The sequence below is a fragment of the Pristiophorus japonicus genome, chromosome 21 (assembly GCF_044704955.1).
Source record: "Pristiophorus japonicus isolate sPriJap1 chromosome 21, sPriJap1.hap1, whole genome shotgun sequence".
NCBI lineage: Eukaryota > Metazoa > Chordata > Chondrichthyes > Pristiophoridae > Pristiophorus > Pristiophorus japonicus.
In genome coordinates this window covers 66,949,308-66,974,711 of record NC_091997.1, presented here as the reverse complement: position 1 = coordinate 66,974,711, position 25,404 = coordinate 66,949,308, and the positions used below count along the sequence as shown (strand labels likewise).

Here is a 25,404-nt window from a genome sequence, read left to right as displayed (position 1 = left end):
GCACTCCCTCAGTACTGCCCCTCCGTCAGTGCGGCACTCCCTCAGTACTGGCCCTCCGACAGTGTGGCGCTCCCTCAGTACTGGCCCTCCGACAGTGCGGCGCTCCCTCAGTACTGGCCCTCCGACAGTGCGGCGCTCCCTCAGTACTGGCCCTCCGACAGTGCGGCGCTCCCTCAGTACTGGCCCTCCGACAGTGCGGCGCTCCCTCAGTACTGCCCCTCCAACAGTGCAGCACTCCCTCAGTACTGCCCCTTCGACAGTGCGGCGCTCCCTCAGTACTGGCCCTCCGACAGTGCGGTACTCAATCAGCACTGCCCCTCCGACAGTGCGGCACTCCCTCAGTACTGGCCCTCCGACAGTGCAGCACTCCCTCAGTACTGGCCCTCCGACAGTGCGGCGCTCCCTCAGTACTGGCCCTCCGACAGTGCGGCGCTCCCTCAGTACTGGCCCTCCGACAGTGCGGCACTCAATCAGCACTGCCCCTCCGACAGTGCGGCACTCCCTCAGTACTGGCCCTCCGACAGTGCGGCGCTCCCTCAGTACTGCCCCTCCGACAGTGCGGCACTCCCTCAGCACTGCCCCTCCGACAGTGCAGCACTCCCTCAGCACTGCCCCTCCGACAGTGCGGCGCTCCCTCAGCACTGCCTCTCCGACAGTGCGGCGCTCCCTCAGTACTGCCCCTCCGACAGTGCGGCGCTCCCTCAGTACTGCCCCTCCGACAGTGCGGCGCTCCCTCAGCACTTCCCCTCCGACAGTGCAGCACTGCCCCTCTGACAGTGCAGCACTCCCTCAGCACTGCACTGGGAGTGTCATTATGGATTAGGTGCTAAAGCCCCTGGAATGGGACTTGAACCCACGACCTCTGGATATGCTGCTGACCTTACCGTCTAGACTTTCATCCGAGGAATGGTCACTTGGGTGAGGTAGTAAGAACATAAGAATTAGGAGCAGGAGTCGGCCAATCGGCCCCATCGAGCCTGCTCCGCCATTCAATGAGATCATGGCTGACCTTCGACCTCAACTCCACTTTCCTGCACTGTCCCCAAATCCCTCGATTCACTTAATATCCAAAAATCTATCGATCTCCGTCTTGAATGTACTCCAAGACTGAGCCTCCACAGCCCTCTGGGGCAGAGAATTCCAAAGATTCACCACCCTCCGAGTGAAGAAATTCCTCCTCATCTCAGTCCTAAATGGCCGAGCCCTTATCCTGAGACTGTGACCCCTGGTTCTAGACTCCCCAGCCCGGGGGGAAACACCCTCTCTGCCTCTAAGCCAGAACTGAGCCAGTAACTTCAGGAGAGGAGAGCGGCCGGGTTTATAACTGAATATTCCCTCTCTGTAAATTTCCAGGCAAGAACCCTGCGATGCTGTCAGCCTCAGTGAGACCCGCTGCCCTCTTCCTGTGTCTGTCTATCACCTATAATCTTGGGGAGAGCTCGACCTGAAGCAGCTCGAAATGGATTCCCGCCGGTTTTGGATTCTGATATTTTATTTGTATTTAAAAGTAAAATAAACATTGTGCTGACAGAGCTTTGGTCGTCGGTTGTACTTTTAGAGTAATCTGAATCGTTACTCCGTCCTTCCTCTTCAGGCACTGTCGCAATGCGCTGTGTTTTCCCAGGGAGATTCCTGGTTTCATTTCCAGTTCCCATTGTTCCCGCTCACAGCTGGAGACCTTGTCGTTTGTGTGACAATGCTTCCAGTGTTTGGGCCCAGTTTAATGGCCGCTCAATAACCCTGGGCTGGACAGGGACAACCACAAGAACTTGCATTTATATAGCGCCTTTTGACGTACGTCCCAAAGCGCTTCACAGCAACGTAAATCAGACCGAATTTGATGCTGAGCCACATAAGGAGATGTTCTGGCAGGTGACCCAAAGCTTGGTCAAAGAGGTCGATTTTAAGGAGCGTCTTGAAGGAGGAGAGAGAGGCGGAGAGGTTTAGGGGGCTGTTCCAGAGCTTGGGGCCCAGGCAGCAGAAGGCACGGCCACCGATGGTGGAGCGATTATAATCAAGATGCCAGAATTGGAGGAGTGCAGACATCTCGGAGGGTTGTGGGGCTGGAGGAGGTTTCAGAGATAGGGAGGGGTGTAGGGGCTGGAGGGGGTTACAGAGATAGGGAGGGGTGTGATGCTGGAGGGGGTTACAGAGATAGGGATGGGTGTAGGGGATGGAGGGGTTTACAGAGATAGGGAGGGGTGTAGGGGCTGGAGGGGGTTACAGAGATAGGAAGGGATGTGGTGCTGGAGGAGGTTACAGAGATAGGGAGGGGTGTAGGGGCTGGAGGGGTTTACAGAGATAGGGAGGGATGTAGGGGCTGGAGGGGGTTACAGAGATAGGAGCTGGAGGGGGTTAAAGATAGGGAGGGGTGAGGTGTTGGAGGAGGTTACAGAGACAAGGAGGGGTGTAGGGCTGGAGGGGGCTTTGGGAGAAGGAGGCCTCTGCCAGGGACCCTGCTCCTGAATCACTTCCCTGGAAAGTGGGTGCGCAGATATCAGGATGAGGACAGGATCTGGTCAGACTGTGATGCCTATCTGAGTCGAATAGCCTGCTGATGCTCATCGCTTGGATTCACACCTGACGAAATGCTGGTTTGTGAGAGGCCTACTGGGGCCCACAATGGGTCAGCACCTTCAGCAGAATTGGGAATAAAACCCAACGGAACTGAGAACAAATGGACCTCACCCACCCTTTCCCGCTGGCCCAGTTTAAGCCGCTGTCGCAGAGTGAGGGAGGGGTCGGAAGACACAAACCAAGGATTAAAATAAGTGAAAGGCTGGGGGAGAATAACTGAGCTGATTGGAGAAAGCGCTGATCAAATTCCCACAGGAAACACTTGAACCAAACAAACCGACACACTGCTGAGGGGAGGGAGGAACCCGTCCCACACAGCGGGGGAAATGTGGAAAATACTTTGGAGAACCTCGGGCCTGGTAAACAACTGAGCATGTGAGTCTGAACCCACAGGGACACACATACACACACACATAGACAGACAGACAGACAGACAGACAGACACACACACACACATACACACACACAGACAGACAGACAGACAGACACACACACACACACACAGACACAGACAGACACAGCCACACACATAGACACATACATAGATAGACAGATAGATAGACAGACAGACACACACACACAGATAGACAGACAGACACACACACACGCAGACACATAGACACAGCCACACACACACAGACACATACACACATAGACAGACACACACACAGATACACACACAGACACAGACACACATGCATACAACACATAGACATATACACACACACAGACAGATAGACAGACACACACACACATAGACAAAAAGACACGCACACATAGACGACAGACACACACACATGCACACACACTCACATACATGCACAGACAGACGCACACACATGCACACATAGACAGGCACACACAGACACACTCTCTCTCTCACACACGCAGACACGCACAGACACCTATAGAATCACAGACGCTCACGCAAACGCTCACACCTTCCTCAAGTCTTGGACACCCTCCTCACCCCCGCCCTCCCCCGGACAGCGAGTGTTGTCGGGCTATTGAACCCTTGGGGCAGCACAGCCGAGCCCAATCCTCACCCAGCGGCAGTCACTGAGTAACCAGGACTGAGAACACAGACTGATCTTTTTGAACTCCTTCCTTATAAATAAAGGAAAGGTGAATTGTGAGAAGTTGCTGGTCAGATTGGGTTTGAGAGTTTCTGTCATGTATCTTACATTATTATATATAACTGTATCCTAACATGCTATACATGACTGTAATAAGATATGACCTGTAACCACCAGCATACCTTACCACCAGGGGTGCACTTGCAAGAGACAGGTATATAAGGACAGGACTCAGGCAAGTGCAGCATTCCAGAGCTGTGAAATAAAGGTGCAGGTCCAGAGTGACCTTGACTTCACTACATGCCTTGTGTGAATCTGTACTGAGGGGACAGGACTTTACAATGGCGACGAGTTACGGGATTACAGAATCCACAGAATGGCGAACAACGGATCAGATGAAAAGTACAATGCGGGAGACAATTGGGAGGACTTTATAGAAAGGCTCCAGCAAAGCTTTGTAACCAAAGACTGGTTAGGCGACAATAAGGCAGACAAGAGAAGAGCCCATCTCTTGACCAGCTGTGGCTCGAAAACATATGCTTTAATGAAGGATCTGTTGGCACCCGAGAAACCAGCAAGCAAGTCGTTTGAAGAATTGAGCACACTGGTAAGAGACCACCTGAAGCCAGCGAGCAGCCTACACATGGCCAGACACAAGTTCTACAACTACAGATGCTGTGTGGGCCAGAGCATACCCGACTTCGTGGCGGAACTTCGGAGGTTGGCTAGTTTATGTGAGTTCTCCGATGAACTGAGGAGAGAAATGCTGAGAGACTTTTTTATTGAAGGAATAGGCCACGCAGGCATATTCCGAAAGCTCATAGAGACCAAGAACCTGATCTTAGAGGCAGCAGCACTGGTTGCACAGACATTCTTGGTAGGGGAAGAAGAAACGAGGTTGATTTACAATGCAGGTACGACAACTAACGAAATATCGGAACAAGAAGTTCACAGCACTAAACAAGCTGCTACCCCCACACACAGACAAAACCGGGAGAACAGGCTCTCGACAGCAGGCAGAAGCCATCAAGGGCCACAGGAACGGCCGTTCACACCTCATCAACCCACAATGCAAGCAATCAACTACAAACTGAGAGAAGCTCAAGAGAGATCAGCCAGACGCAGCTCATTCTTTGGGAACACTTTGAACAATGGAACAGGTCTGTGCTGGAGGTGTGGGGGTGGGCACTCGGCAAGGGGATGTTGATTTCAGCAGGCTGTTTGCAGAAATTGTGAAAATACATGGCATTTGGCCCGCATGTGCAAAAAAACAGCAGCTCGGCTGGTATACGAATCGGATGGGTCGGAAAGCGGACCAGAAGATGGTGGGGACAGTACAGCGGGTCAACACGATCAATGACCGCTGCTCCTACAACAGGACGCCTCCTATAATGATGAGGGTCCTACTCAATGGGATATCTGTCAACGTGGAGCTGGATACGGAGCAAGTCAATCTCTCATGGGCGCTCAACAATTTGAACAACTGTGGCCGCATAAAAGAAACAGACCAAAACTCTCAAGGGTCGACACCAAACTAAGGACCTATACCAAAGAAATCGTACCAGTCCTCGGCAGCGCCATGCTCTCTGTCACACACAAAGGGACAGTAAACCGACTTCCCCTGTGGATTGTCCCCGGAGACCCCCCAGCACTGCTGGGGAGAAGCTGGCTGGCAAAACTAAACTGGAAATGGGATGATGTCCATGCCATGTCATTAGAGGAACAGACCTCCTGCTCAACAGTTATAAAGCAATTTGAACATCTCTTTCAGCCAGGTGTGGGCACTTTCAAAGGGGCCAAAGTCAAAATCTACATCATACAGGATGCTAGACCGGTCCATCACAAGGCCAGAGCTGTACCCTATGTGATGAGGGAAAAGATTGAACGCGAACTAGACAGGCTTCTGCGGGAAGGCATTATATCACCTGTGGAATTTAGCGACTGGGCAAGTCCCATCGTCCCAGTCATGAAGCCTGATGGATCCGTACAAATCTGTGGGGACTACAAATCTACCATAAACAGAGTCTCCCCACAGGACCAGTACCCGCTGCCCAGAGCGGAGGACTTATTTGCCACATTGGCTGGAGGTAAACTTTTCTCAAAATTAGACCTCACATCTGCGTATATGACGCAAGAATTGACCAAGGAATCCAAGCTACTCACCACCATCAACACACATCATGTACAATCGATGCCCATTCGGCATCAGGTCGGCAGCTGCCATATTCCAGCGCAACATGGAGAGTCTGCTCAAGTCCATCCCGGAGACGGTTGTATTTCAAGATGACATACTCATCACGGGCAGGGACACCGACTCCCATCTCCGTAATTTGGAGGAAGTACTAAAGCGGTTGGATCGGGTAGGCCTACGAGTCAAGAAATCCAAGTGCTTGTTTCTCACACCCGAGGTTGAATTTTTGGGCAGAAGGATTGCTGCTGATGGAATCCGCCCAACAGAGTCCAAAACAGAAATAATTCACCTGGCACCCAGGCCCTGGAATGTCTCAGAACTGCGCGCCTTTCTCGGGCGACTCAATTACTTTGGGAACTTTATGCGGAACTTAAGCATGCTGCTGGAGCCTCTCCACGTGCTACTCAGAAAGGGGTGCGATTGGTTTTGGGGGGACGCCCAGGAACGCGCCTTCAATAAGGCCGCAACCTTCTGTGTTCCAACAGTGTTTTGGCTTTCTTTGATCCAGGTAAAAAGCTAGTTCTCACATGCGATGCGTCAGCGCATAGGGTCGGGTGCGTTTTGCAACATGTCAATAGTGCGGGCAAATTACAACCCATAGCTTATGCCTCCAGGTCACTTTCGCGGGCGGAGCACGGGTACGGAATGGTAGAGAAGGAGGCGCTCGCGTGCGTGTACGGTGTCAAAAAGATGCACCAATACCTTTTCGGGGCCAAGTTCGCGTTAGAAACCGACCACAAGCCTTTCATGTCCCTCCTATCCGAGAGCAAGGCAATAAACGCCAATGCCTCGGCGCGAATTCAACAGTGGGCACTCATGCTGGCTAACTACGACTATACCATAAGGTACAGACCAGGCACAGACAACTGTGCCGACGCGCTCAGCAGGCTACCCCTGGCGACCACGGAAGGATCTGACGAACAGGACTGTGAGATAGTCATGGCAATCAATGCCTTTGAGCCCACAGGTTCGCCTATTACGGCTTGCCAAATCAGAGCCTGGACGGCCAGCGACCCCATGTTATCCTTAGTAAAAAGATGTATCCTAACCGGTGACTGGGCAGAGGCTCGCAATGCCTGCCCCGAGGAATTAAAACCCTTTCACAGGCGCATGCATGAGCTATCACTACAAGCAGACTGCCTGATGTGGGGCAGCCGAGTAGTCATGCCTCTGCGAGGCAGAGAGGCATTTGTCCGGGAGCTCCACCGCGAGCACCCGGGGATCGTTCTCATGAAGGCCATAGCCAGATCCCACGTCTGGTGGCCTAGTATTGACGCGGACTTGGAACTCTGCGTCTGAAGGTGCACCATTTGTGCCCAACTCAGCAATGCCCCCAGGGAGGCTCCACTGAGCCCCTGGCCTACCAAACCGTGATCGCGGGTGCACGTAGACTATGCGGGCCCATTCATGGGCAAAATGTTCCTCGTAGTTGTAGATGCATTTTCAAAGTGGATCGAATGCACCATTTTAAACTCGAGCACAACCTCCACCACTGTGGAGAGCCTCGCAACCATGTTTGCAACGCACGGAATCCCTGACATATTGGTCAGTGACAATGGTCCGTGCTTCACCAGCGCAGAATTTCAAGATTTTATAATTGACCACGGCATAAATCACGTCAAGACGGCACCGTCTCCAACAGCCAGGTGGAGAGAGCAGTGCAAATCATTAAACAAGGCATGCTTAAAATCCAAGGTCCCATGCTGCAGGGTCGCCTGTCGCGACTGCTGCTGGCATACAGATCTCGTCCGCACTCATTGACTGGGATCCCTCCCGCGCAACTGTTGATGAAAAGGACTTTAAAAACAAGGCTCTCATTAATCCTCCAAGACATGCACGAAATCGTTGAGGCACAGCGCCGTAAGCTGACTGGGTACCATGACAGAAATTCGAGGGGGAGATGGAATGAGATAGGGGACAAAGTGTTTGTACTAAACTATGGCAGGGGTCCCAAATGGCTTGCAGGGACAGTAACGGGCAAGGAAGGAAACAGGCTACTGGTAGTACAAATGGACAATGGCAAAACCTGCCTGAGGCATGTAGACCAAGTCAAAAGCAGATTTACCAACAACACTGCGGAACCAGAGGCAGACTACAATGTGGAACTCGCACCATACCTGGTGGACAGACAGATTGAACAACCTGAGGAAAGGGCAATCCCAACAGACAGCCCAGGCGAGTCAACAGCAATCACACCAATCGAAACAGATAGTCCAGGCGAGATACCAGCAACCACACCCAAAGAAAAACAGACACTAAGGCAAACAACTGAACCACAACTCAGACGCTCCACGCGAGAGCGTAGACCACCTGAGAGACTGAACCTATAAAGACAATAAGACCTTGGGGGAGAGTGATGTCATGTATCTTACATTATTATATGTAACAGTATCCTAACATGCTATACATGACTGTAATAAGATATGACCTGTAACCACCAGCATACCTTACCACCAGGGGTGCACTTGCAAGAGACAGGTATATAAGGGCAGGTCTCAGGCAAGTGCAGCATTCCAGAGCTGTGAAATAAAGGTGCAGGTCCAGAGTGACCTTGACTTCACAACATGCCTCGTGTGAATCTGTACTGAGAGGACAGGACTTTACAGTTTCCAGCTGTGTAATCGCGGTGAATGTTGCTGAGCTGATCTTTACGCGCTTCCTGTGGAGCTTTGAGTGTGTCTAAAGGGGCAAGTGTATTAATAGCAACAAACGGCGGAATTCAACCACACAGACTTTGTTCTGGACTTCATGCAAACCAGTGTTGTAAATCCCAGGAAACTGGTCCCTGGAAACTTATCATCATCATAGGCAGTCCCTCGTGTCGAGGATGACTTGCTTCCACGCCAAAAAGGGATGAGTTCACAGGTGTTTCAATGAAAGACCTAATATTCCAGGTCCCGAACTACATCCTGAAGGGTGGAAGATGCCTGTGGGTGGACTTTTTTAACGTGGGGTGGCCGTTGCACACCAGCCACCACACGGGGTTAACAGAGCTTGGTCTTGGTCCAGTGGCAAGGATTACCCAAGACTAACTGGAGACCAGCTCTGCTGCACGGACCGGAAATCAGCACAGTCCCAGTCTGCAAGACCATCAGCAGGCCGGGGCCATTGGAGGGAGCAGCGTGTGGTGACATACTACTGCAGGGAGCAGCGCGTGCTGCTGCAGGAGGGCGACGGCTGTGAAGCCAGGTCGCTGATCGCAGTGCGGGCAGGCACAGCAGGAGGGGCGAAGGAGCGGCAAGAGTCCGTAGAGGGAAATGACCGGGGCCCAGGAGAGGCGAGGGCCCAGGGGCAGCACGGGCCATCCCACACTGCGATATGTGTGCGCGCTGGAAACTTAACCCTTTCACCGGCTCCGTGATTCCGTGACCCCGTTCACCGGCTCCGTGATCGCATTCACCGACTCTGTCATCCCTCTCGCCGTCTCCGTCACCCCTCTCGCCGTCTCCGTGACCCCTCTCGCCGTCTCCGTCACCCCTCTCGCTGTCTCCATCACCCCTCTCGCCGTCTCCGTGACCCCTCTTGCCGTCTCCGTCACCCCTCTCGCTGTCTCCGTGACCCCTCTTGCCGTCTCCGTCACCCCTCTCGCCGTCTCCGTCACCCCTCTCGCCAGCTCTGTGACCCCTCTCGCCGTCTCCGTGACCCCTCTCGCCAGCTCTGTGACCCCTCTCGCTGTCTCTGTGACCCCTCTCGCCGTCTCCGTCACCCCTCTCGCCAGCTCTGTGACCCCTCTCGCCAGCTCCGTGACCCCTCTCGCCGTCTCCGTCACCCCTCTCGCCGTCTCCGTGACCCCTCTCGCCGTCTCCGTGACCCCTCTCGCCGTCTCCGTGACCCCTCTCGCCAGCTCTGTGAACCCTCTCACTGACACTATCGGTGTTTCTCGCTGTCTGTCTTGTTCTATCTTTCTGACTGTCTGTGAGTTTATCTTTCAGTCTTTCTCCATCTCCCTCTGTCTCTCGATCTCTCTTTCTCCGCTGCTCCCTATCCTCTCTCTCTCTGTCTGGTTCTCTTTCTCTCTCTCTCTCTCTGTGCATTTCTCTATTTTGCTCTGTCTCTGTGCATTTGTCACTCTTTCTCTCTCTTTTGTTTTCTTTCTCTGATTTTCTCTGTCCCCCTCTCTCTCAGTCTGCCTATCCGCCTCTTTCTCTCTCTCTCTTTCTCCTCTTCCCCCCTTTCTCCGTTCTTAGTCTCGTTGAGAGTGAAGTGGGATTGTCCAAAGGAACTGGGCTGGCTTGATAAAGGAAAAGTGGGACAGAAACAGGAAGCATTGCACTTCCTTTACTAGGAGCCGAGGAATTTGACCCAACAGCGCTGAGACATCTGTCAACATCTTGAGCAAAATGCTCCTTATTTGAGGAAAAAACAGACAGAGACGAGGGGACGTGGCCTGAGAGTAACCGACTCGCGAGGGGGGAAATGCGACGATCCCAAAGCAACGGAACAGAAATTGTAACCAAACCAAGTTAAAGTTAAATGCAATGATTAACGCTGGGAAGTCCTGTTTTCTGATGGTGAAAGGTGGTAAGCACAAATTAATTTAACAGTCGAAGCAATTTTTCTTTTCAACTCAATGTAAGTTATATTGTTGAATATCAGGAATTTAGAAGTGAACTTGCAGGAATCTTTTATCGGGCCAGCGATCTGTTTAAATAAGTGAAGGACAGATTTCCTCTGGTGATTTTGAACAAAGCACGGATTCTACAGAATTTCTAATGGTTATGACTTCACGAGGAGTAGTGCTTAAGAGAAACGATCCCAATTTATTTTAAGGAGACCAGAAAATCATGTTGTATAACCAGTGTCTCGCTGTAATGTAGCGAGGATTTATGGAATAGGGTGAATTCATTCTCTTCAGTCTTTTAGTTTGAATCCCATCGATTTAGAAAAACACGGATTAATCAAGGACAGTCAGCACGGATTTGTTAAGGGAAGGTCGTGTCTGACTAACTTAATTGATTTTTTGAAGAGGTAACAAGGAGGGTCGATGAGGACAGTGCGTTTGTTGTAGTGTATACGGATTTTAACAAGGCTTTTGATAAGGTCCTACATGGCAGACTGGTTTGTTTTTGTCGGCCGGCGCGGACACGATGATTTCTGATTCTATGATGGCCAACACCGAGCCGAGACTTCGCGATGCCCAGGTTGGTGATGGGAGATTCAGACTGAGTTGGCCTTCTGTGCTACATTCAGTGATCCCACACCTGAGCCCAGCCTCGGGGCAATGCTGCTCATTGACCAGCCTGCCTGGCTCATTCATGGGTTGTGGAGGCGTTGACCCCTCGGCCCCATATAGCCCTGCAGCCCAGTGCCCCGACAGATCGGCTCCTTCTGGCCGCAGTGTCAGAGGGGCAGTACTGAGGGAGTGCCACACTGTCGGAGGGGCAGTACTGAGGGAGTGCCACACTGTCGGAGGGGCAGTGCTGAGGGAGCGCCGCACTGTCGGAGGGGCAGTACTGAGGGAGCACCACACTGTTGGAGGGGCAGTACTGAAGGAGCGCCGCACTGTCGGAGGGGCAGTGCTGAGGGAGCGCCGCACTGTCGGAGGGGCAGTACTGAGGGAGCGCCACACTGTCAGAGGGGCAGTACTGAGGGAGCACCACACTGTTGGAGGGGCAGTACTGAGGGTGCACCACACTGTTGGAGGGGCAGTACTGAGGGAGCGCCGCACTATCGGAGGGGCAGTGCTGAGGGAGCGCCGCACTGTCGGAGGGGCAGCGCTGAGGGAGTGCCGCACTTTCGGAGGGGCAGTACTGAGGGAGCGCCACACTGTCAGAGGGGCAGTACTGAGGGAGCGCTGCACTGTCGGAGGGGCAGTACTGAGGGAGCGCCACACTATCGGAGGGGCAGTACTGAGGGAGCGCCGCACTGTCGGAGGGGCAGCACTGAGGGAGCGCCGCACTGTTGGAGGGGCAGTACTGAGGGAGCGCCGCACTGTCGGAGGGGCAGTACTGAGGGAGCGCCGCACTGTCGGAGGGGCAGTACTGAGGGAGTGCCGCACTGTCGGAGGGGCAGTACTGAGGGAGTGCCGCACTGTCGGAGGGGCAGTACTGAGGGAGCGCCGCACTGTCGGAGGGGCAGTACTGAGGGAGCGCCGCACTGTCGGAGGGGCAGTACTGAGGGAGCGCCGCACTATCGGACGTGCTGTCTTACGGATGAGATGTTAAACCGAAGCCACGTTTGCTCTCTCAGGTGTACATAAAAGATCCCATGGCACTATTTCGAAGAAGAGCAGGGGAGTTATCCCCAGTATCTGTATTTATATTTATCCCTCAACGAACATCACAAAAACAGATTATCTGGTCATTATCACATTGCTGTGTGTGGGAGCTTGCTGTGCGCAAATTGGCTGCCACATTTCCCACATTACAACAGTGACTGCACTCCAAAAGTACTTCATTGGCTGTAAAGAGCTTTGGGACATCCTGAGATTGTGACGGGCACTATATAAATGCAGATGAATGACCAGTTAATCTAGATTGTGGTGTTGCCTGAGGAGCAGGACATCAGGAAATTCCCTAATCTTCTTCGAGTTGTATCATGGGATCTCGTTCAAAGAGCCCGCACTGACACGATGGGCCAAATGGCCTCCTTCTGTGCCGTAACCATCTGATTCTATGGATCTCATTCCCACTCAAAAGACAAACGAAGGTGTTTAAGGGCCTGAGGCTAATCAATAAATTGCTCTTTAGCTGTTGTGGTCGATGAATGTTCCAAAAGAGCATTAGGGTTCCCAATTCTGGACGTTTTCCTGGAGGTTTCACCACATGACCTCCCGCCTCCAATTGCCCCACCCCCACCCCCCGCCATTGGTTGCCCAACGCATCCATCCTCGTAGTGCCCCGCCACCACAGCCAATCGGAAAGCAAACAGACTCTTCGCCACCTGATTGGATGATTCTTCGCCGTTGATCAACCAGCCTTTGTTTCACCATGTCTGATATTTTTATAACAAACAAAAGCGTTGAGTGTAAATCAAAAAATATAAAAGGGGCTAAACATTTGGTGCCGCCTGCTTTGAGGAGGTGACAATATCGGGACGCTACCTTTAGTGTCGGGTGATGTCGACCGCCTCAAAGTGCGATATTCAGTTGTCTCGCCCCATGAGGAGAGAGGAACGCTAAGGGAAACGTTCCATACGCCTCCTCGGGCGCTCACGGAACGACAGCGCAGGAGGCCGACTCGATCATTGCCGGCATCCTAAAGATGAAAAGAAAATCATGTTGAAAAATTCAATAAGCCTCACCCACACCTCCCCCACCGCTGCAACAAATAAACAGAAGGTGAAACAGTGAGATTTCAGCCCTTACTTTGCACCCCGGAAAATATTGCCCCGGAATCGTCACCATTGTTTGGAATTATCCTCCAACATTGGTAAGAGGGACACATCAGTTGGAGTACAGAGGAACCACCCATCTTCTCCATTATTGCTTTCCCCCCAGCCCAGTCTCAGCGCCCGGCGCTACGGCAGGCAAGAGTGAATTTAGCAAATGCGGGGCTATGGGGGGGGGGCGGGACACACTCGGTGACATCACCCAGTGGGCGGGGCTAGCAAGCGCGGCGCAAACGGTCAGCGCTGAGAGCGCGACGGGAGGGGTTTAGCGCCGGGCGGTAACGGGGGGGTGCGCGGGGGCAGCGCTAACCAGCCGAATTTCTGGCCCATATTGTTTAATGCTCCGATGTTTTTCCTATATTGCTGGCAGCAGTGTCGGGAAATCAATCTTCTAATTGGGGCAATCACGGAGGGCTGGCGATCCCCAAAAAGGACCCAATAGTTTGGATTTTCCAACCAGGTTGTTTGTACTTTTTTTTTGGGTGATTCAAGGGTTAAAAATAAGGATTCAAAAAATAAATAATCCTCCCTTCATTTCTCATGAAACAAGCCAGTGAGCTACTTGACTGGATGATTGAGGCAGAGGCCGGTTACCATGGCGATGTGTTTCAGGAGGCTACTCAACGCGCCAGTGGGCTGATTCGGCTTTTTACTCATCCCCTCAGTGTCTGGGGTTGAACACCGCAAATCTCAGGGTGGGCGGAGTAGGGAGAGGGGTACCCCACACGCAAGCAAATTTTATTTAAATGCAAGACCATTGCAACATTATGAGCAGAAAGACCGAGTGAATCCGATGGTTTGGTAACATCAAATTTGTTGGGGTTTTTTTTGAAATTCTAGATTCTTGGATTAAAGGTGAGGTAAAGAAGTCCATAGTTTTGAGCTGTTCGAAGATTGAGTTACAGTAGGTGATTCCAACACTTTGAGGATTGAGGGAGGAGGAAGAGAAGATGGAGCAGGGTATTTGGACAAGAGAGGAACGTTCAGAGTAGTATTGATAAAATAGAGAAAGTAAGGTTGTGTGCGGGAGAGGGAGGGGCTGAAGGCCAACAATGAGATGATTAATTTGGATCTCGCTCCCTCAGAGGGAGAGCTTCAAGGTCTGCCCTGCCCTCGATTAACGAGGGTTGTTAGGACGTGCAACAAGCTGTGGGCAGCATCTGACTTTGCCCGTTGTATCCCAGGCCCATCACTCCCAACCATCGCAAGGGTCGGTTTCACGAGACATCTCGCTCGAGCATTGAGCACAGCCAGCAGTTGTAACATGTCCGACTGTTGCCGAGGTCAAGGGCCCTCCGCACATTCCTGCATCTGAACCTGAACCTGCTGGCCCGTGGGTGGCTCAGAAAGAAAGACTTGCATTTATATAGCGCCTTTTACAACCACCGGACATCCCAAAGCCCTTAACAGCCAATGAAGTACTTTTGAAGTGCAGTCGCTGTTGTAATGTGGGAAACACGGCAGCCAAATTGTGCACAGCAAGCTCCCACACACAGCAATGTGATAATGACCAGATAATCTGTTTTGGCGATGCTGTATGTATGTATGTAAAGAGAAAGAGGTTAGTAAAGACAAACGTAGGTCCCCTGCAGTCAGAATCAGGGGAAGTCATAACGGGGAACAAAGAAATGGCAGACCAATTGAACAAGTACTTTGGTTCAGTATTCACTAAGGAGGACACAAACAACCTTCCGGATATAAAAGTGGTCAGAGGGTCTATTAAGGAGGAGGAACTGAGGGAAATCTTTATTAGTCGGGAAATTGTGTTGGGGAAATTGATGGGATTGAAGGCCGATAAATCCCCAGGGCCTGATGGACTGCATCCCAGAGTACTTAAGGAGGTGGCCTTGGAAATAGCGGATGCATTGACAGTCATTTTCCAACATTCCATTGACTCTGGATCAGTTCCTATCGAGTGGAGGGTAGCCAATGTAACCCCACTTTTTAAAAAAGGAGGGAGAGAGAAAGCAGGGAATTATAGACCGGTCAGCCTGACCTCAGTAGTGGGTAAAATGATGGAATCAATTATTAAGGATGTCATAGCAGCGCATTTGGAAAATGGTGACATGATAGGTCCAAGTCAGCATGGATTTGTAAAAGGGAGATCATGCTTGACAAATCTTCTGGAATTTTTTGAGGATGTTTCCAATAAAGTGGACAAAGGAGTACCAGTTGATGTGGTATATTTGGACTTTCAGAAGGCTTTCGACAAGGTCCCACACAGGAGACTAATGTGCAAAGTTAAAGCACATGGGATTGGGGGTAGTGTGCTGACGTGGATTGAGAACTGGTTGTCAGACAGGAAGCAAAGAGTAGGAGTAAATGGGTACTTTTCGGAATGGCAGGCAGTGACTAGTGGGGTACCACAGGGTTCTGTGCTGGGGCCCCAGCTGTTTACATTGTACATTAATGATTTAGACGAGGGGATTAAATGTAGTATCTCCAAATTTGCGGATGACACTAAGTTGGGTGGCAGTGTGAGCTGCGAGGAGGATGCTATGAGGCTACAGAGTGACTTGGATAGATTAGGTGAGTGGGCAAATGCGTGGCAGATGAAGTATAATGTGGATAAATGTGAGGTTATCCACTTTGGTGGTAAAAACAGAGAGACAGACTATTATCTGAATGGTGACAGATTAGGAAAAGGGAAGGTGCAACGAGACCTGGGTGTCATGGTACATCAGTCATTGAAGGTTGGCATGCAGGTACAGCAGGCGGTTAAGAAAGCAAATGGCATGTTGGCCTTCATAGCGAGGGGATTTGAGTACAGGGGCAGGGAGGTGTTGCTACAGTTGTACAGGGCCTTGGTGAGGCCGCACCTGGAGTATTGTGTACAGTTTTGGTCTCCTAACTTGAGGAAGGACATACTTGCTGTTGAGGGAGTGCAGCGAAGATTCACCAGACTGATTCCCGGGATGGTGGGACTGACCTATCAAGAAAGACTGAATCAACTGGGCTTGTATTCACTGGAGTTCAGAAGAGTGAGAGGGGACCTCATAGAAACGTTTAAAATTCTGACGGGTTTGGACAGGTTGGATGCAGGAAGAATGTTCCCAATGTTGGGGAAGTCCAGAACCAGGGGTCACAGTCTAAGGATAAGGGGTAAGCCATTTAGGACCGAGATAAGGAGAAACTTCTTCACCCAGAGAGTGGTGAACCTGTGGAATTCTCTACCACAGGAAGTAGTTGAGGCCAATTCACTAAATATATTCAAAAGGGAGTTAGATGAAGTCCTTACTACTCGGGGGATCAAGGGGTATGGCGTGAAAGCAGGAAGTGGGTACTGAAGTTTCATGTTCAGCCATGAACTCGTTGAATGGCGGTGCAGGCTAGAAGGGCTGAATGGCCTGCTCCTGCACCTATTTTCTATGTTTCTATGTTTCTATGATTGAGAGATAAATATTGGCCCAGGACACCGGGGATAAATCCACTGCTCTTCTTCGAAATAGTGCCATGAGATCTTTTATGTCCACCTGAGAGAGCAGACGGGGCCTCAGTTTGTCTCATCTGAAAGATGGCACCTCTGACAGTGCACTGGGAGTGTCAGCCTAGATTTTTGTGCTCAAGTCCCTGGAGTGGGACTTGAACCCACAACCTCCTGACTCAGGAGGCGAGTGTGCTGCCCACTGAGCCCCGGCTGCGTGCGGGGCAGGCTTACTGGACCAGTTGGTCATTTTCTGCCCATCAGTTTGGAATGTTTGTATTATCATAAGTACATTTGCACAAAATCAAATCTAAGCCCTTTACCTGTTACTTAATCCTATCTTTCTATAATTTGTTACCGGTAAACAATATTCCCAGATTTCTTTGTTCTAAACAGAATGTCAGAAAAAGTGATTTGACACTACACTACAGAGACTTGTGTTTCTTTGTATCTTTCCAGGCCTCCAGAGCGAACTCCCTCACTGAACTGGCTCAACTCGCCAAGGCTTCTTCGGCAGCACCTCCCAAACCCGCGACCTCTACCCCCTAGAAGGACAAGGGCAGCAGGCCCATGGGAACACCACCACCTCCACGTTCCCCTCCCAGTCACACACCATCCTGACTTGGAAATATATCGGCCGTTCCTTCATCGTCGCTGGGTCACAATCCTGGAACTCCCTCCCTAACAGCACTGTGGGAGCACCTTCACCACACGGACTGCAGCGGTTCAAGAAGGCGGCTCACCACCACCTTCTCAAGGGGCAATTAGAGATGGGCAATAAATGCCGGCCCTGCCAGCGACGCCCGCATCCCGGGAATGAACAACAAACAAAAAGTGGCGATAAGCCATGGTATTAATGGGAAAACCTGAAGTTAAGAACTGGGAGGCTGGCCTGAAAGACGAGCACCTAGTTCTGAGTCACCGGACTTTGAGAACCAACTTATTCACTCGGTGAAGTTTTCTGGCAGTCGGTTTGAGTTCCGTCCTACAGTGAGCGGAAGGAAACGTTGGGTTTATACAGTAACTGGCTCCTTCCACGTTATAATCCGCAAGAAGTTACATACGATCAACCAGGCCCCACTCGGGACGGACAGAGGATAACGGCAACTGAATTACTGAGCAATTATCTCCCTGGGACTGAAGCTGATGATGACGTGTGCCTGGAGGGAGGGAGGGCTGGTGAGCGCATCGCACAGTTGACTGAACGAGGGAAAGAATCGGTTTTGAAGTTAATGCTTCCACAGTTACAATAACGATGAGCAATTTTCAGAGCTTGGTCCCAGGGGCCTTGGGATCCAACAGCAGTGGGCAACAACAGCCATCGTTGGCTGCAACTGCCTCCCAAGCAATTCTATATTTGCTCATCGTGATCTTCGGTCTTCCACTGAACGTCTTGGTCCTGGCGTTGGTCTACAAGTGTCGGCCCCTGAGAAGTGTCACCAACATGTTTGTGGTGTCCCTGGCCCTGGCTGACTTCCTGATTGTCCTTTTAGGCGTGCCCTTCATTGTCATAGCAACCGTTGCCCGGAGCTGGCCCTTGGGGGGGACCTTGTGCCAAATGTCGGGCTTCCTAACCACCTTCTTGAGAAACGTGTCCGTGCTGTCGGTGGCTGGGATCGCCGTGGACAGGTATTATGTCATCGCGAGGCCGTTTATCCTCACCATACCGCGGGACCGAGCGAGGAAAATGATTGTGTTCTTGTGGTGGAGTGGGCTGCTCTACGGAATCCCACCGCTTTTCGGCCTTGGCCTTTACAGGTTCTCCCCGGCCAGGTGTTTGTGTGACTACAGCTGGTCCGCTGGGGGCCCAAGTCTGGCGTACGGAATCTACACTTTCTTTTGGATCTACGTGACGTCTTTGGTGACGGTCACCGTCTCCTACTACTTAATATATCGGGTCACTCGCGACCACTTGAAGCACAAAGCTCAGCGGTGCACCAGCAACCTGTCTCCTGGCCAAGGCAGCGGCTCAATTCTCACCGAGCTGAGGTCCTTCCGACTATTGCAGGCCAGCCTGCCGAGGAAGTGGACCAGCTTCATATCGTCCAACTCCACCGTCAACCTGAACGCAAACAGCACGTCGGACGTGGCGATGGAGTCGAAGACGGCCAAAACCATCGTGGCCGTGATCACCACCTGCATGGTCACCTGGCTGCCCTACTTCACTCTGAGCTTCCGCCGGGAGTCCTTGCCCGCTGGCAGGGCCCCCGCGATGCTGGACTTCCTCGCCACTTGGTTGAGCTTTGCCAACTGCGTCCTGAATCCCGTTCTCTACGCCCTCCTGAACCGGCAGTTTAGGCGCTGCGCCAGGGAGTACCTGCGGCTATGGTTCGGGGACCCGGCCCAGCCGTCTCCGCCGGAGGTCCCAGCGACGGCCGGCGGTGCCCAGAATGGCAGCATCAACACTTCCAAAAGCAGAACCCATGATGGCACCAGCTCGGCTCCCTTCTCCGTTATTCGAGGTACCGTCGCCATTCTCGCTGCGTGATTGGGGAGGAGAGGAAATCCGGGGCGGAAATTCGGCCGTGCCTCTGTTACGGCGTTAACCCGGGCGGGGCGGGAAATGGTTTGCGTCTCCGGCTGCAAAATTCACCAGCTGGGCCCTGAGTGTGGGGCGGAGCGCAGGGGGAGGGGCGTTGCACACCTCCCTCGGGGCGCTAGTCCGGCTCAGTAACTGAGAATCCCGAGCGAAACAGCCGGCCTCAGAGCGCTGAAAGAGAGGCTTCACTGGGGGGGGGGGAGAAAACTGTAAAACAACCCACCAAAAACATTCCCAATACTTTACTGACACCACACAAATATAAATTGCAAAAATCAAAAGATGAAACCCAATCACACTTACCTGAGGTCGCCATTCCGTCCCTCACGGCGCCCGCTTTCCCAGACGGATCCACTAGGGGCGCTGCGGAGCTCCGCGGATCGGGCGAGTTTCAGATTTCGAGCCGGTGTCGCAACCAGGGGCATTGCACACCAACGCACCTCTCCCGGGCGGTAATGTTCCAGGCCCCCGCTAACCCGGCACCCAAATGTTCTGGCGGGGTGCTGGAAAATAGCTGCCCGCTCAGAAATGCTTCCTGCCGCCATTACCTCCTCCCCGGGGCGCAAAACCAAGGTGTCAACAACTGAAAATCCAGCCCTAAATCTTCAGATAGTTTAAGTTTCGAACAGTAAAAAGCTTGCACTTGATAAAGCACCACACCCAATCGGAAGCACATGGGGTAAAGGGATGGTGGTAACCTGGATACAAAATTGATCAAGGTTTAGGAGGCAAAGAGTAGCGTTGCATTTCTCGTTGTAAATAAATGACCTGGTCTTGGGCACAGGGAGCACAATTTCAAAGTTTGCGGATAACTCTAAGCTTGGCAATGTAGTGAATAGTGAGCAGGACAGTCGCAGACATCAGGAGGACAGAGACAGACAGACTGGGGAAATGGGCAAACACATGGCAGATGCAGTTTAATGCAGAGAAGTGTGAAATGATGCTTTTTTGGAGAAACAACATGGAGAGATGGTATGATCTAAATGGTGCTGTTTTGAAGGGGGTGCAAGAGCGGAGAGACCTGGGAGTGCATATTGACAAACCCTTGACGGTGGCAGGGCAAGTTGATAAGGTAGTTAAGAAAATGTATGGGATCTCTGGCTTTGTAAATGGGGGCATTGAATACATAAACAAGGAAGTTATGCTAAACCTTTACAAATTACTAGTTAGACCAGAGCTGGAGGATTGTGTCCAACTCCGGGCACCGTACTATAGGAAGGATGTCAAGGCCTTGGAGAGAGTGCAGAGGAGATTGACCAGAATGGTACCAGGGACGAGGGACTGGAGAAGCTGGGATTGTTCTCCTTAGAGCAGAGAAACTTAAGGGGAGATTTATTAGAGGTGTTCAAAATTATGAGGTTTTGATAGAGCATAATTTTGATAAAGTCTGCCCCTCCGACAGTGCGGCGCTCCCTCAGTACTGCCCCTCCAACAGTGCAGCACTCCCTCAGTACTGCCCCTTCGACAGTGCGGCGCTCCCTCAGTACTGGCCCTCCGACAGTGCGGTACTCAATCAGCACTGCCCCTCCGACAGTGCGGCACTCCCTCAGTACTGGCCCTCCGACAGTGCGGCGCTCCCTCAGTACTGGCCCTCCGACAGTGCGGCGCTCCCTCAGTACTGGCCCTCCGACAATGCGGCACTCAATCAGCACTGCCCCTCCGACAGTGCGGCACTCCCTCAGTACTGGCCCTCCGACAGTGCGGCACTCCCTCAGTACTGCCCCTCCGACAGTGCGGCGCTCCCTCAGTACTGGCCCTCCGACAGTGCGGCGCTCCCTCAGTATTGGCCCTCCGACAGTGCGGCGCTCCCTCAGTACTGGCCTTCCGACAGTGCAGCACTCCCTCAGTACTGCCCCTTCGACAGTGCGGCGCTCCCTCAGTACTGGCCCTCCGACAGTGCGGTACTCAATCAGCACTGCCCCTCCGACAGTGCGGCACTCCCTCAGTACTGGCCCTCCGACAGTGCAGCACTCCCTCAGTACTGGCCCTCCGACAGTGCGGCGCTCCCTCAGTACTGGCCCTCCGACAGTGCGGCACTCAATCAGCACTGCCCCTCCGACAGTGCGGCACTCCCTCAGTACTGGCCCTCCGACAGTGCGGCACTCCCTCAGTACTGCCCCTCCGACAGTGCGGCACTCCCTCAGTACTGGCCCTCCGACAGTGCGGCGCTCCCTCAGTACTGCCCCTCCGACAGTGCGGCGCTCCCTCAGTACTGCCACTCCGACAGTGCGGCACTCCATCAGCATTGCACTGTGAGTGTTGGCATGGATTTTGTGCTCAAGTCGCTGGAGTGGGGCTTGAACCCACAACCTGCTGACTCAGAGGCGAGAGAGCTACCCACTGAGCCATAGCACATCATGGTAAAATTCTGAAACAGAACATTAAATCTGTCAACAATTATGAAAGCACAGTGATCTTGTTGCTACAGATGGTTTCTGTATTGAGAGGGACCAGCAGGTAGCAAGGAAATGGAGGCTCCACCTGTGTGGTACTGACCCCAAACAGGAAGGGCCTGGGTTGATCTCCAGCCTGCAGCAAGCACGGTGGCAGGGTTACTATCATTGTTCTTGGTCTCCCAATCCTTGCTGCTGGGAGCAAGCCTTCGGTTCAGCAACCCCACTTCTCGAGTCACAAGGTGGCGGTTCAAATCCCACTCCAGGCAGTCCCTGGGGAATTCGGTGGTAGATTTGCGTCCGGTGCGTGTGTGTGTGTCCATAAAACCCTCCGTCAGTATAGGAATAACTGTTCCATCGGCTGGAGCGAGAGAGAGGGAGTGAGACCGAGGGGACAATGAGAGAAGGGGATTGAGAGAAGGGGATTGAGGGAGAGTGCATGAGATAGAAGGAGTGAGAAAGAGAGAGGGGACAATGAGAGAAAGATTGAGAGGGAGGGAGTGAGAGGGAGGGAGTGGGAGAAGGGGCAATGAGAGAAAGTGTGCGAGAGCCATACAGAGAGACAATTGGAGAAAGCATATGAGGCATATACAGAGACACAATATTGGGACAAAGTGAGAGGTAGAGAGAAAGGAAAGGTACAAGCAGAAAGACGTGGAGTTTGGGAGAGAAATAGAGACACAGTTACGGGGAGAGACACGATGTGTATTTGTCCTGTGAACTGTGACACCAGAGATTGAGTAGTGTTTTACAAGACATACCCCACTGGAATTGGGTAACACAGCGGTTCAATAACTTCACCCAGCGATAGTCGACAGATACGGGATGGTGCGTACTCCGAGAATGGGAGCTGATGCCCACTGTTTCTTGTCTCCTGACTGTAGAGCTGCAGAGATCGGCGTCGCCATCGTTCCCTGGGGATTCATCGCCGCGGACAAACCCAATGATCAGACCACGTTTAGCTTCCTTCCAGCGCCGAGCTGGTCCTGGCCAGTCACCGAGACCAATGATGGAGCTATCCCGGGAATGGAGAGTGACCCCCCGGGGAATGGACACTGACCCCCGGGAGTGGAGAGTGACCCCCCGGGGAATGGAAAGAACACAAGAAATAGGAGCAGGAGTCGGCCATTCGGTCCCTAGAGCCTGCTCCGCCATTCAATAAGACCATGGTTGATCTGATCATGGACTCAGCTCCACTTCCCTGCCCGCTCCCCATAATCCTTTACTTCCTTATCACTCAAAAATCTGTCTATCTCCGCCTTAAATATATTCAATGTCCCAGCTTCCACAGCTCTCTGGGGCAGAGAATTCCACAGATTTACAACACTCAAAGAAGAAATTCCTCCTCATCTCAGTTTAAATGGGCGGCCCCTTATTCTGAAACTATGTCCCCTGCTTTTAGTTTCCATTATGAGTGGAAATATCCTCTCTGTATCCATCTTGTCGAGCCTCCTCATTATCTTATAAGTTTTAATAAGATCACCTCTCATTCTTCTGAACACCACTGTGTATAGGCCCAACCTGCTCAACTTATCCTCATAAGTCAACCCCCTCATCTCCGGAATCAACCTAATGAACCGTCTTCTTAAATACGGAGACCAAAACTGTACGCAGTACTCCAGGTGTGGCCTCACCAATACCCTGTACAGTTGTAGCAGGACTTCTCTGCTTTTATACTCCATCCCCCTTGCAATAAAGGCCAACATTCCATTGGCCTTCCTGATTACTTGCTGTACCTGCAGACTAACTTTTTGTGTTTTATGCACAAGGACCCCCAGGTCCCTCTGTACTGCAGCACTTTACAATCTTTCTCCATTTAAATTATAATTTGCTTTTTTATTTCTGCCAAAGTGGATAACCTCACATTTTCCCACATTATACGCCATCTGCCAAATGTTTGCCCAATCACTTAGTCTGTCTATATACATTTGCAGATTCTTTGTGTCCTCCTCACAATTTACTTTCCCACCCATCTTTGTATCATCAGCAAACTTGGCTACATTACACTCGGTCCCTTCATCCAAGTCATTAATATAGATTGTAAATAGTTGGTGACCCAGCACCTGCGGCATCCCACTAGTCACTGATTGCCAACTGGAAAATGACTCATTTATCCCGACTCTCTGTTTTCTGTTAGTTAGCCAATCCTTTATCCATGCTAATATATTAGCCCCAACCCAGTGAGCTTTTATCTTGTGCAGTAACCTTTTATGTGGCACCTTATCGAATACCTTCTGGAAATCCAAATACATCACATCCACTGGTTCCCCCGAGAGTGACCCCCAGGAATGGACCAAATCCTGGTTTTCCAATATTGGAGCGTTCACGGATAATTTTATTTTATAGGCATCAGAAGATCATTCACACGTGTACAGCAAACCTGGATGATCACGGGAGGTGGGGGCCCTAAATGGGAATTGGGGGTTATTCGAGTGTCCCCTACACTTAGTCTGACCCCATGGGTTTTTCAGTTTGTGATTGGCCCCAGATTTGCCTGGTCCAGTTCTCAGCGTGTGCAGTTAAGACGAACATTATTTTCTCTTTTTTGAAACATTAAATATTCTTGAAAGAAAAATGCTGGAAGCACAAAGCTCGCTGTCTCGAGGGCCCACTGCTTTCCCGGACCTGACACTAGATATCAGGGTTGGATGGACGTTAAATCTGGCAGCAACTGGACATGTGGATAAGAAATCCTTCCCCTGTCCAGATTCTGTGGAACGTCAGCTAAAGACGCTCATTGTATTATAGCTGGGTTGATGCCAAATGAAACCTGGGCTCTCGCTGATTTGCCGGTTTGTTATTAAAACACTGGTGGATGACGGGGGGGCGCGCGCGGATTGAGAAGGTCCTGCTCCCAGAGTTACTCTGAGCTGGGTGCCAGAGCCCAGGTCCCACAACCGATGAGAAATGGAATAAATCACCCTGGGGCTCAAAGTAGAAAGCCCAGATTTTGTGTTAAGTGCGTGTTTACATTGTGTAAAATCTGTCCACTTGCCTTACTTTGTACTTTTGCTCTCTCGCCCTCTGACGCTTTTCCTGCCTGACACTCGACTGTGTTGTTGTGGGATGTTTGGAATACCGGACTGCGGCGATCACAATGTCGAATCCAGGTGTTTTAATCCGCTCCTAATTCTCTCCCAACCGCACTGATCCTTCCCCAGACACAGTCAGCCTCCCTGCTCACCACCACGGCGAGTCTTGGCACTGAGTGTTGGCAAGCTGCTCGACCATGGAGGGCATCGCAGCCCCCTCTCTGGTGTCCAGAGCCAGACTCTTGCATATATAGTCACTGGAGAGCGAACGGGAGCCCAGTTTATTTCCCTGCCAAGCCCACGGGCACTGAGGCTAATTTTTGTGAGCTCCAATCACTATCACCTCAGTTTGCTTTCGTGGTTCATGAAGAATGTGCAGCTACCGCTGCCGAATAGGACAATGTGCAGATGTGTCTGTGATTTCCCCGCAGGGTGAGGGGATGGGGGTCTGTGTCTGTGATTCCCCCATAGGGTGATGGGACGGGGTCTGTGTCTGTGATTCCCCCGCACACACTCTAATGGGACGGAGGTCTATGTCTGTGATTTTCCCGCAGGGTGATGGGACGGGGGTCTGTGTCTGTGATTCTCCCACAGGGTGATGGGACGGGGTCTGTGTCTGTGATTCCCCCACGGGGTGATGGGACGGGGTCTGTGTCTGTGATTCCCCCGCACACACTGTGATGGGACGGGGGTCTGTGTCTGTGATTCCCCCGCACACACTGTGATGGGACGGGGGTCTGTGTCTGTGATTCCCCCGCAGGGTGATGGGACGGAGTCTGTGTCTGTGATTCCCCCGCACTCACTGTGATGGGACGGGGGTCTGTGTCTGTGATTCCCCCGCAC

The 25,404-nt window shown here is 52.0% G+C and overlaps 2 protein-coding genes across 2 annotated transcripts in view; both read left to right on the top strand.

Annotated features, from left to right (window-relative positions):
* Positions 1-17,850, top strand: part of tubgcp4 (tubulin gamma complex component 4) — a 93,275-nt gene extending 75,425 nt beyond the window's left edge. The window contains exon 30 of the mRNA XM_070863955.1: positions 17,651-17,850. Within this exon, the coding sequence (XP_070720056.1) occupies positions 17,651-17,850 (200 nt within the window). The remainder of the gene's footprint in view (positions 1-17,650) is intronic.
* Positions 17,550-24,277, top strand: LOC139233551 (probable G-protein coupled receptor No18). The gene is made up of 3 exons (XM_070863954.1): positions 17,550-19,059; positions 22,414-22,597; positions 24,100-24,277. The coding sequence occupies exons 1-3, from the start codon at positions 17,853-17,855 to the stop codon at positions 24,275-24,277; spliced, it is 1,569 nt and encodes a 522-aa protein (XP_070720055.1). The 5' UTR covers positions 17,550-17,852.
* Positions 24,278-25,404: the final 1,127 nt, after the last annotated feature.